At 45.2% G+C, this 12,371-nt stretch overlaps 1 protein-coding gene across 4 annotated transcripts in view; it reads right to left on the bottom strand.

Moving 5' to 3' along the window:
* Nucleotides 1–3,462, bottom strand: part of AHCYL2 (adenosylhomocysteinase like 2) — a 166,342-nt gene extending 162,880 nt beyond the window's left edge. For all 4 annotated transcript variants that reach the window (XM_042924258.1, XM_042924277.1, XM_042924266.1 and 1 more), the window contains exon 1: nucleotides 3,048–3,462. In XM_042924258.1, the coding sequence (XP_042780192.1) occupies nucleotides 3,048–3,410 (363 nt within the window). In that variant the 5' untranslated portion in view covers nucleotides 3,411–3,462. The remainder of the gene's footprint in view (nucleotides 1–3,047) is intronic.
* Nucleotides 3,463–12,371: the final 8,909 nt, after the last annotated feature.

Raw genomic sequence — 12,371 nt, 5'->3', positions numbered from 1 at the left:
AGTGCAAAGTGGATACGTTTGCCAAAAAGGAAAAAGAAAAAAAAAAAGACTGCTCGAACATGGTCATTACCAATACTGATGTAAGCACAAACGAGTTACAGTTCTGAGGCTTGCAGCCTTACTGTCAGAAAGTTTTAACTTTCCTGAAATAAACCCTCTCCTGCCTTGTTTCCCCTGCTGTGAGAAATGTGCTATGACATTCTTATTACCCCATTTTCAAGAACACAGGGAAGAAACCCTCTCAACTACTACTACTGCATTCACTTGAAATTTATCTTCCGATTCCACAAATCACTTCTTACAGAGATTTTTGGTTTGTCGGGTTCACCGAACATGAACTCATGAAGAAAGACGTTAATACAAATATACAATAGCCACAATAACAAGATCTGGTCCCCACAGCACCGCAAGTTACATGATGAAGGTAGGAGTCAAAGATAAGATGTGACTAAGTAATCTGCATACCATATGCTCATTCTTATTAACTACTGCACTGGGAATTCTGGCTCTTACAAAAAGTTTATTTCCCTCGTGTGGCTGAGCAGAGTAACTGATCAGAGAAAACTGATGACAGATACATGGGAAACCATCAACTAAAATGTGACTTAAGATAAATAAGCTTGTATGTGACAGTTACAAAATAAAAGCTACGGTCACCAATTACATAGCCAAAAGTAGCTATTTCAAGATCTAATACCCCCAATCGCTCCCTACAATAAAAGCAGAAAGGTGTCAAGGTAAGAATGATTAAATAAACAATCTAAGAATCAAGAAAGAGGCAACAAATCAAAATGTCACACTGCAGTCTCTTAACGAGGTGACTTTCAATGTGGGGAAAAACAGGCAGTCTTGTGCACTTAATTTAGCCAATTCAATATCAAGAAAGTTGAAAATTCTGTCCCCCAAAAGGAGCTCAGCAATGCCTTTGGTTGTGTCATACAGCTGTATCCTTGCCCAGAGTTTCATTTGCTCAACTTCCAGCAAAAGTTGTTTTTTGTTTGCAATTAACGTTGTAAGGCAAGCTCAGCCCTGTCTTCCATAGCCTTGAGGCTGCTGAGTAAATCTAGAATCATGGAACCTACATTTTGATGCTAGAAAAAAACAGGAAGAAGGTGGTTCAACAACAAGGAAAATGGTCAAGAAGCACATCTAGATTTAAGAAAAATAGACTGACATGCTGACCTGTGATTTTTTAACTTCTTTATATAAAGTCTATTGAACTGAGTGTACCTTTCAGACGAGGTCATGGTGGCATGCACTTAATCCACAGTTGGAGGAGGAATAAAATAAAATCGTCCTTAATAATAATAGCCATCATCTCTTAAGCCCTTGGTACTTGTGCCAAGTTCTATGCTAAAGCCCTTTACAAATATTTCTAATCTTCAATCATATTAGTATTTACATTTTATAACAGAGGAAACTAAGAGATTCGGAAAATTTAGAAATTACCCAAAAGCTAGTTAGTGAGGATACTAGTATTGAAACCCAGGTTTGCCTGTCTGTAAATCCCATGCCCTAAAAGTACTTTGTTAAACAATCTTTACAGTCAAGAGATCTATTCAAATTATTAGAATTCAAATTACAGAATTTTACACAAAAAGATCCCTAATCACAGGAAAAAAATTTGGCCAAAGTGAGAAAGCAACTCAACCAGTCAGAAATATTTCCGATGTCCAGACTCACGCTAGGTACTACCAGCCCTGGGACCTGTGCTGCCTCCTACAACTCCTCCCAGAGGAGTTTCACACTGCAAATGACCCGGACACTGTCCTAAAGCATAATTAAACAAATTCCTTCAGTCTTACATCTGACATCATCTATCACCTATATCTAGGGAATTAGAATGAAAGGGTTATCTGCTTCATACCTTAATCATGAGACTATTACAACAAAAGTTAGGCTGGATCCAGGGTTCCAATTCAGCTGAGTTTTACACAGTAATACCAATGCAGACTTCACATCACTTTACGGCTCTTCTTCTGATGAAGCAATTAAATATCATTCACAACAATTTAAAAAAAAAAACATAAATCACTGTGTTCATATTATGCCTTGGAAATCAGACCATAAATCCCTTTTTATGTGATCCATATCTCTGTCTTTTCCGACACTCGCCCGTTTTCCTGTGCTGATTTAGCTTTATGAGAGGTGAGGCACACCATGGATAGCCATTGTAAGGGTAATACTGGAATATCACACATCTGAGCTCACTTGGTGTTCTGAGACTCCTGGCCCTTCAGAACTATGTCTGAAAGAAGCTGACAGCTGAGACAGCCAGCCTCACCATGATCGCCTTTCCCCAAAGTAGAAGCATCTCTTCCTAACACTTCCAGATCGTAAGGAACCAACAAAACAATCATTCTCTTCGTGCACAGGCTAATAATTCTGGTGGCCAACTACTAAGCAGAGGGGAGGAACCTCTGAAGAGAAAAGAGTGAAGAGACTCTCTCCATTACCCTTCTACATTCAGAGAAGATGCAAGGATACTGCAGTATCTGGAATGAAGGGCACAGCATCAGTACTGCTCTAAAGAAGCGGTTGGCCACAGAAAGACAGAAAGTCATCATCTGTGCAGAAACCAGACAACTGAGGATTTCAGGGCAGGTTAACTACTACTTACTCGTCCTCCAAACAGAAAAGATGTTTCCACCCTACTGCTGGCTGAACTCTCACAAGCGGTAAGATTTTTCTACACCATCGGGGTTCTTTTCCCTGAATAGTCTGGAAAATAACACATGGGAGCACGCTGGGTGCTCAGGCGAAGGATAGTATTAGGTGCCTCTCCTCCCCTGCCTATTCTAAGTAGTAGCGGAGAGCGCTACCTCCATGTTATTCATAGCGAAGTACTCCCGTGCCACCTGGAGTCTTCGCTCCCCATAACTGGGGGCAGGTGGGGGCATCTCTCAGCGAGTGGGTTTCAGGGGAAAAGGGCTCTCCGGGCTTGTATGATCGGAAGAGAGGGCGTGGAGGGTGGTGCTGCCATGCCGCGACCATCTGCGGTTCCCCCTCCCTCCCTCTCTCCGCGAGAGGCAGCCCGGCCCCAGTACCTTCTTGACTGTGCGCGGCGCCTCGGTGACGGTGCCGTCGGGGCTGACCAGGGCCTCGCCGCCGTCTCGGTGCCGCTGGTGCTGGTGATGAGGGTCGCTCCGCTTCATGGCCGACGCCTGAGGCACTTTCCCGGCGGCTGGGCTGAGAGCGGCGGCGGGCCCCGAGCCCGGGCCGGGGGCCGGGGGCCGCTCCGCGGCGGGGGCTGGAGCCTCGGGGTCCCCGCCGCCTGCCGGGGGGGCCATGGCGCTCACAGCCGACGTGCTCCGTCCCAGTTGCGGCTCCGCCTCGGAGGGGCTCAGGTCTTTCAGCTCCACCTCAGGCACCTTCGCGGTAGCCGCTGCTGACACGACCTGCACCGACATCACCGCCTCCACTGCAACCGCCGGCTCTGACTCCAGCTCCGGCTCCAGCTCGGCCCCGCCTCCCGCCTCCCTTCCCCTTCCCTCCCCCATTCCCCCACTCCTCCCCTCCATCGCCTCCGCTCCCACCCCCTTCCTCCGCCCGCCTGCCCGCCCGCCCGCCGGCCAGCCAGCCCCAGCCTGTCCCGCCCCACCCCGCCCGGCCCCGCCCCGCCCCGGCCTGGCCCTGCACGCCTCGCGCGCGAGGCGCCACGGAACCTGTAGTGCGCTTGCTCCAGGCAGCACGCGGCGAGACGACCGTGGGACCTCAGCCCCCAACCTACACTGCGCGCCCCCAGGGGCGGGGTCCGCAATGCCTCCTGGGAGTCGTAGTTCCCGTCGCCCTGCCTCTGGCTAGTGGGATACTGCGAGAAAGAGCTCTAGCACCGGGGACAAACTGGAAGGAAAGGACTGAGAGTAGGTGTGACACGACTAAGGGGATGGCGAAGAAAGTCTCCTGAGGAGTCGCGGCTTCCGGGAAGGGAAAGCCAAGAACCCTAGGGTTGGGAAGGTGGGGGAGGAATGACTCCCTACCCTGACAGCGTAAATTTCCTCCGTCTGTACACGTCTGCGATCACGTGACCAGGCATTTAAAGGAAAAGCGGCGGCGTCACGTCAAGAGAGCGCTGGCCTCCAGCTTAAAGTAGCTTGGTTTTTATATTTCTGTGAAATCTGGACCCTGAAACCTTTCTGGACTTAAACGGGAATGTTTATAGAAGTAATAAAAATAGGACATTACCTGATGTGGCAATTTCTGGCACATTTTGAGTTTGGAAGTTTAAAATCCGTCTAAAAAAGTAGTTAGGTATCACTAGGCCGAAATTTAAAAACTAAGAAAAGAAAAAAAAGAAATTTCCAAACTAAGGAATAACAGGTCGCTTTAAGCGAGGCCAAATCTTCTGACCTATTGATTCTACTAGAGAAATAATATGAAATTCGAATAAATACATAAGCGGAGAGGAATATTAAATAAATGTGAGCAGTGACTTCCTTAACTGATGGGCTTTGAGATGATTTTTTTTTAACTTTCTTTGTACTTTTATGGGTTTTTTTCCGAGGTTTTAGATTGTTTATTGATGCCAAGGTAAGTTTGCCAGATCAAACTTTTATGTTAAAAGGTGTAACTACAAAGACGTATACTGGTTTCATTTTTAGTGACAAAAAGATACTGAAACTGCTTTAATGTCCAGCGATAGGGGAATGGTTACAGCCTGTAAAATGAAGTTTGCGGGGCGCCTGGGTGGCTCAGTTGGTTAGGCAACCTACTTCGCCTAGGTCATGATCTCACAGTTTGTGGGTTCAAGCCCCACATCGGGCTCTGTGCTGGCAGCTCAGAGCCTGGAGCCTGCTTCGGATTCTGTGTCTCCCCTTCTCTCTACCCCTCCGCTGCTCATGCTCTGTGTCTCTCTATCTCTCAATAATAAATACACGTTAAAAAATTAAAAAAAAAAAAAGAAATAAAAAAATAAAATCAAGTTTGCAGGGTGCCTGGGTGGCTCAGTGGGTTAAGCGTTCTACTTCGGCTCAGGTCATGATCTCACGTTTCATGGATTCCAGCCCCACATTGGGCTCTGTGCTGACAGTTCAGAGCCTGGAGCCTGCTTCCGACTCTGTGTCTTCTTCTCTCTCTCTGCCCCTCTCCTGCTTGCACTCTGTCTCTCTACCTCTCTCAAAAATAAATAGTAAACATTAAAGAAATGTTTTAAAATAAATAAATAAAAATAAAATCAAGTTTGCAAAGAACTTTTTTTAATGATGAAGTGAAATAAATGCTTATGATAAAATAACATGCTAAAGTAATGTGGAGACAGAATTTCACATTCCATAAGATTATGGAATATATAAAATATATATGAAATAAATGCTTATGATAAAATAATGTGCTAAAACAATATGCAGGAGACAGAATTCCACATTCCATAAGATTTTACTATGTAAATAATATTAGGAAAAAATACATTCAAATGCAATTGAGTGACAGATTATGGGTTAGGTTGTTTCTTCTCTATTCTCAGAGAAACTGAGGCAAAGGGGATCTTTTAGTTTTATGGTTGTTCAGAGAGCAAGCCATAGCCCTGATAATCCCAGAATACCTCTGGACACATATAGAGTAACTACATTTTCCCTGGCAAAGAGGTAGAAATCATCAGCCTTGACCCCCTACTTCCCTGTGCTACTGCTCTCTTGGGAAATCTGTTCATTTGTGGAGTTGTTCTACCCCGAGTGGAGTCTTTTGTATCCTGGTCTTCACATTTATGCCTAACACTGTGTGTTGGAAGGCATCTGAGGATTGCTATTTCTACAAAGCCCACAAGTCCACCAGACCCAAGGGCTTCTTAAGGTTTCTCTTCACACTGTGGCTTTCAGAATTTCCTTCCTGTTCTAAAGAACCAGCCTAGAGCTTCATCCCCCAGCTGTCGGAGCAGAGATTAACAGCTCTATAACTGATTTCATTCTTCCCCCTAATACACAAGGGACCTGTGGTACAGCCACCTGGCATGTGTCGGAGTGCATGGACAGCAGCTGCCTACCTGGACTGCCACTAGAATTGATTACTGAAGGGAGGAATTAATTCTTCAGTGAGATGTGGTTACAAAACTTAAGGAGTCGGAGCACTGGAAAGAAAGTGATATTCGTCCTTTATTTATCCAGGCACCATCCACCTGTTAGAGCCAAACATCAGGGCACATTCCTCAACCATTCTCCACTCCATCCTCTGCACTTGCTGCTTCTCCCATCTTTGTTACTGAGGGACACCAGGCACCGTAGAAGAGGGACATGCCATCCTGGAGACAGGATGATTATGCACAAGTTTATGAAATTATTTTTTTTTCCAAGTTCAAAAGATACAAGAGTATTTACTGAAAAGAAAGTCATGCTCAGTTCCTCTCTCTGGATGCAACCACTTAAGTTTCATCTGCATCCTTCTGGAAATATTCTATGTATTTATGTATATATTCTCCTTCTTACAAATAGTGGCCATGAGTCTTGCTTCTTTCACTCAGCGATGGAGATAGCAAACCCAGAGAACTACATACAATTGGGAGGTTCTTCTAATCCTCACATTGCAAAAAATAATGAGATTAATAGTTGAAGTTAAAATGATTTACTCAGAGGGGCGACTGGGTGGCTCAGTCAATTGAGCATCCAACTTTGGCTCAGGTCACGATCTCCTGGTTCGTGAGTTCAAGCCCTGCGTCCAGCTCTGTGCTGACATTGCGGAGGCTGCTTGGGATTCTCTCCCTCTCTCTCTCTCTCACTACCCCTCCCCTACTCTCTCTCTGTCTCAAAATAAATCAATAAACTTAAAAAAAAAAAGGATTCACTCAAGAGTCACTTCAGATTTAGCAGCAGATTCAGGACCAGAAGTCAAAGTTCTTTATATTGTGAGATTACCTGTCCAGTAAGAAGTATGGAATTGGGCAGTCACTGAGTACATATAGTCCACGACTTCTTACTGGATATGGGGAGCCTTGTGTTTCTATATACCAATCTCCTTCCTCTGGGTTAGGGTCTTATTAAAACTTCACCCAGGGGCACATGGATGGCTCAGTTGGTTAAACATCTGACTTTTGATTTCGGCTCAGGCCATGATCTCATGGTTCGTGGGATCGAGCCCCACAATGGGCTCTGTGCTAATGGAACGGAGCCTGCTTAGGATTCTCTCTCTTCCTCTCTCTCTCTCTCTCTCTGCCCCTCACCTGCTCTCTCTCTCTGAATAACTAAATAAACATTAAAGAAAAGCTTCGTCTAAATGCTCCATCTATGTATTCTTCCGTTTGCAAGCTGCATGCTATCTACAGGTATCAGGTGGCCTTTATTTATTTATTTTTTTAATTTTTTTTTGACGTTTATTTATTTTTGAGACAGAGAGAGACAGAGCATGAAGGGGGGAGGGGCAGAGAGAGAACAAGACACAGAATCGGAAGCAGGCTCCAGGCTCTGAGCCATCAGCCCATAGCCCGACGCGGGGCTCGAACTCACGGACCGCAAGATCGTGACCTGAGCTGAAGTCGGACGCTCAACCGACTGCGCCACCCAGGCGCCCCGATCAGGTGGCCTTTATACTCCACTTCCCACTTAAGTTTCACCTTTACTGGCTTTCCTATTAATCCATTCAGGAAAGGTTTGTGATTCAGGGGCAAACTCATCCCAACTACAAGCAAGTGCTGCAGGCCCCTCACCGCCAACTGAGCTATTGTCTATCCCTCATGACTGGAGAGGCTACAGCCAGCAGTTTATGAAATATTTAGATTTCAGTTCTTCCCTACTTGGCTCATTCAGCTGCCAGACCTTGGCAAGCAGGAATGTATGTTCCATGGGGGGAAATTGGAAGAACTTCTGAGGTATCTGACAAACCCAAGAGAGAAAACTGGAAGATACTAACATTGAGAATTCTCTGGAGGAAATAGGCCGGCCAGATCCCCCTTGGTGAAGACCATACCCATGTTCACAGAGTTTCTAGAAAAACATTTAGTATCACACTCTTAAGTTTGAGCAGACAGACAGTCATCAGATACATGAAGAAAACCTTTGATGCAAAAGACAGAAACCAACATAAGCAAGGAGAAAAAATAAATAACAAAGAGGAAACAGAAGCAATGCATCAAGGAGAAATCAAGACCAAAAAAAAAAAAAAAATCATTAATATCCTCAGAGACTTCAGATATTGTATTTGTGAAAGAACATGCTATTTTAAGAAGTGAACATTCGGAAAGCAAACATAAGACTTTTAAAATGAAAGCACGTAGCAGAAATTTTTAAAAACTCAGGAAATAAAAAGAGAAAGAAATTAAAAATAGGAAAGATGCATTTTCTCTCTGTTCAGATTGTTGAAGAATGGCGTCTTGTTTTATGGTTTTTAAATTTGTGTCTGTCTAATGCATGTTTTAACATGACAGATGGAATGCATTGTGTAGCTACAGTTTTCTGGAAAAGTTGGTCTTTTAGGAATTGTTTTTCCAATCTTCAATAAGTTTTTTCTTTAAATTAAAAAGAAGAAGAAGGAGGAGGAGGAGGAGGGGAAGAAGGGGCACCTGGCTGGCTCAGTCTGAAAAGCATGTGATTCTTGATCTCCGGGTCATGAATTTGAGTCCCACGAGAGCGCAGAGTTTACTCAAAAACAAACAAACAAACAAAATCATTTCCAGGGCCAGTTGGAGAAGTCCAACATCTGAATAATATGAGCGCCAAAAAGAGGCAACAAAGACAATGGTATGTTTGGGGGTGACGGGTGGGGAATGTGATTCAATGAAATAATTTTTTAAATTTCCCAAAACCAAAACATAAGAATTTCCACAATGAAAGGGGTCATTAGGTACACAGCCCGATAGGTGAAAATAGACTCACGTAAATATACATCATTGTAAAATTTCAAAATTCCGGGGACAAAGAGACAACCCTTCAAATGTCTGGAGTGGGTCGAAGAATAACAATTTTACAAAAGCTCAAGAGTCAGGAAGATACTGAACTTCTTAAAATGAGTGTGAGAAGCTAGAAGACAATTCCATTGAATACCACAGACCCTCTGTTTGCCTTCCCCAGAGAATGAACTGAACAATCAGCCAGTGTTGGAGAAAGGCAGTCATCTGACTATTCAGAGTTCGGGAGGGGACCAGGGACCCACCCTCCTGCTTTCATTTCTACTTTCTGAAGTACCTACTTACTGCCTCCAATGCAGAGCCTTCTGGGGGTGCTGCACTAGAAGCTTTCCCTACTGCTGCCTAAGACTTTGCTTTTTCAAATCTGCTAAGTTACCCATCATCCTTTGCTTTCCAGCTTTCAAAACTGTAACTATTACCTCCTCCCTTTCTACTTTTTTCCCCCCTGCCTATAGGCAAAGATTGAAAAACAGCTAAATCCTGATCCTCTATGTTGAAAGGTCAAATGGTAACACCTCAAATGAACATTCAAGAGATGGTATTACTGAGGCGCCTGGGTGGCTCAGTGGGTTAAGCGACTGACTTCAGCTCAAGTCATGATCTCACGGTTTGTGAGTTCAAGACCCATAGGTTTGTGAGTTCGAGACCCATATCGGTTCTTTGTTGTCAGCAAGGGGCCCACTTCGCATCCTCTCTCTCCCTCTCTCCGCCCCTCCCCCGTGCAGTCTCTCTCTTTCTCTCAAAAATAAACATTAAAAAAAAGAGAGAGATAGTATTATCATGTTGTTCAGACATATGGAAGTAACATAAGAAGCATCTAAAATAAATTGGTTAAATAAACCACACCTGAGTGGTTCGGTCGGTTAAGTGCCCAACTCTTGATTTCGGCTCAGGTCATGATCTCACAATTTGTGAGATCCAGCCCCGCATGGGGCTCTCTTGTGCTGACAGCGTGGAACCTGCTTGGGATATTCTCTCTCTCTCCTCTCTCCTCTCTCTCTGCCCCTGTGCCCCCATCAAAATGAATAAACATTTTAATAAAATAAAATAAAATAAAATAAGATAGGTTGGCTCCCAAGAACAGGAAGTGATGGGGTATCCGGTAGGAGTCAGGTCCCAAGACAGCTGTTTTAATCAACAAGACCTGTAGAACGATTTGACTTTTCCAATTATATCTTCTGAGTAGTGGGAATATGGGTGTTGATTAGGTTGTTCTTTGTGCTTTTCTGTATCTTTTCCATTTTGTAGGTTAAAAAAAACAAAAATGAAATTCCAGCAGGCAGAGGGAAGGGTTGGGTCAGTGGCCAGACTGCTTCAAAGAAGCCGGGACCGAAAGAGGCAGGCCTCCCAACCTAGGAAGATGGACGACTGAGCTGAGATGGTAAGGGACCCAATGGAACCCGTGAGGGAGGAAACTGCTTGCTGCAGCAGCACTGAATGCCTGGAGACTTCTGTTCTCAGGGCAGCAGCCAGATCACAGGGGGTCCCCCAAACCAAGCTCCTTTTGGACCCTGAGGCATTTCTTCCAGGGATGTAGTTCAGGGGGCTTTGGTAGAAAAGCGACCACTATGACTCAGTCATGAGAGCTGGTGCTCCTATAAAAATACTGCAGGATTTCTTGGTTGTGGGAGTGTCCGGGTCCTGGAACTTGGTCTGCCACCCTCGGAAGCATTCACAAAAAGTGAGCTCACAGTGCCCTCTCGTGGTTACAGAGTCTGTCAGCCTCCATGGCCAGGGGTAGAAAGGTAATGTTTCTGAGCTTTTAAAGCCCACAGTCAACTCCCCCTACATCCCATTCCGCATCCTTTTATAAGTATTTTATTATAAGTATTCCCACTAAAGAAAGAAGGAATGGAGGGAACGTCCATGGAGATGAAAAGAAAGCTGTCGACATTTTCCTTTACTTTAGAAAAGATCCTTAAACAACACTGATACATTTTACTCTTTTAAATGCTCTTGTTGATAAAGGTCAAAAAATAGCTCTATCACTGCTGAGGGAAGCAGTAATGGCAAGAGTGAGTGAGGTAAGCAACCACGAAGGGGTACAGAGGGAACACAGTGCGGGAAACCTGGATGGGAGGAAAAATCCAAAGTCAGAGCTGAGACTGGAGAGTCTGGACTTGGTAGTCGTCGGGAAGACCTTGGGCCCAGGGCAGGGGTCTGTCGCTTACTACCTAGGAGGTTGTGCGCAAGTCATTTTGCTTTGCTGAGCTTATTTCTTCAAATAACCAGCTCCTCTGATCCTTCTGAATTAACCAAGAGACTGTCAAACGCAGCGGCCAAGAGCCCACTCTGTAGCCAGATCCCCTGACAGTATCCCAGCACTACCGCTTGCTGTGTGGCCTTGGGTGAACTATGAAACCTTTCTGTGCCTCACAGATCTGTGATGAGATTCAGTGCATGAATGCATGTAAAGTGCTTGGAAAAGAGCCCGGCAAGCTTTCAATAGGAGTCAACTATTCTTATAATCATTCACGTATAAAGTACCTGGAACATGATCAGATCCATAATTAGTTCCCTTCCCCTGGAATCTGGCTCTGGGCAAAATGCTTGTGTCCCCATCACGTGAACAAATCTGGTCAGTACTCCAGAGTCAGTACTGTGGGTATCACCGCCTTTCCTCCACAGATCCTTTCCACCTGATCCTGAGTCCTTGCAACCTACTTTGCAGTCTTCTACTGACATCTTTTTGGAGGAAGTGGGGCTCACAGGAGGAAGTATGAATTCCTTTGCCCACAGGAGGAAGCTGGCCCTACTGACATCCCTTTTAGGAGATGCCCCCCAAGGGCGCCTGGGTGGCTCAATCGGTTAAGCATCCAACTTTGGACTTCTGCTCAGGTCAGCATCTCATGGTTCGTGAGATGGAGCCCGGCATTGGGCTCCAGGCCAACAGCACAGAGCCTGTTTGGGATTCTCTCTCCCTCTCTCTCTGCCCCTCCCACTTCTCAAAATAAATAAACATATATATATATGAAGAAGAAGAAGAAGGAAGAGGCCCCCAGAGGTGGGGCCCCAGATTGCCACAAGGATCCATGCTCATCTACACTAGTGGGGGCTACTTGCCCCCAGTCGTCACTCCAGGGGTAGCTGCGTGTTCTTGTTCAATCATCTTATGGTCAGTGCATAGTGAGGCAGCTATGGCCACAGAAGAGTTTTTGTCCATATGCAGCTGACTAGCTGGGAAGGACAGTCAGCATGTTAAGCTGATAACAGCTTGACATCTGACTGTCAGTCATGACCTCAACAGTGCCAAGCCATTGGCCTTTCGGAATAGTCCGAGGAGGAAGTGGAAAACAAATGTGGTCAGGACCAGGAAAACGGGTCAAGACCAGAGCCTGTGGATTTTATTTTACTTTACCTTATTTTTATTAAGTCATCTCTATGCCCAAGGTGGGGCTCAAACTCACTACCCTGAGGTCAAGAGTCACATAATCTACTGACTCAGCCAGCCAGGCACCATCCCCACCCCCCCCCCACCCCAAACAAGACCAGGTCAGGATCCATGGAAAAGAACCACACCAAGAGTTTATACAAAAACCTTTTA

Source organism: Panthera leo, chromosome A2, assembly GCF_018350215.1.
Source record: "Panthera leo isolate Ple1 chromosome A2, P.leo_Ple1_pat1.1, whole genome shotgun sequence".
In the NCBI taxonomy this organism is placed as follows: domain Eukaryota; kingdom Metazoa; phylum Chordata; class Mammalia; order Carnivora; family Felidae; genus Panthera; species Panthera leo.
Note: the sequence above shows the minus strand (reverse complement) of the source record. Positions and strands in the feature narration are given on the sequence as shown.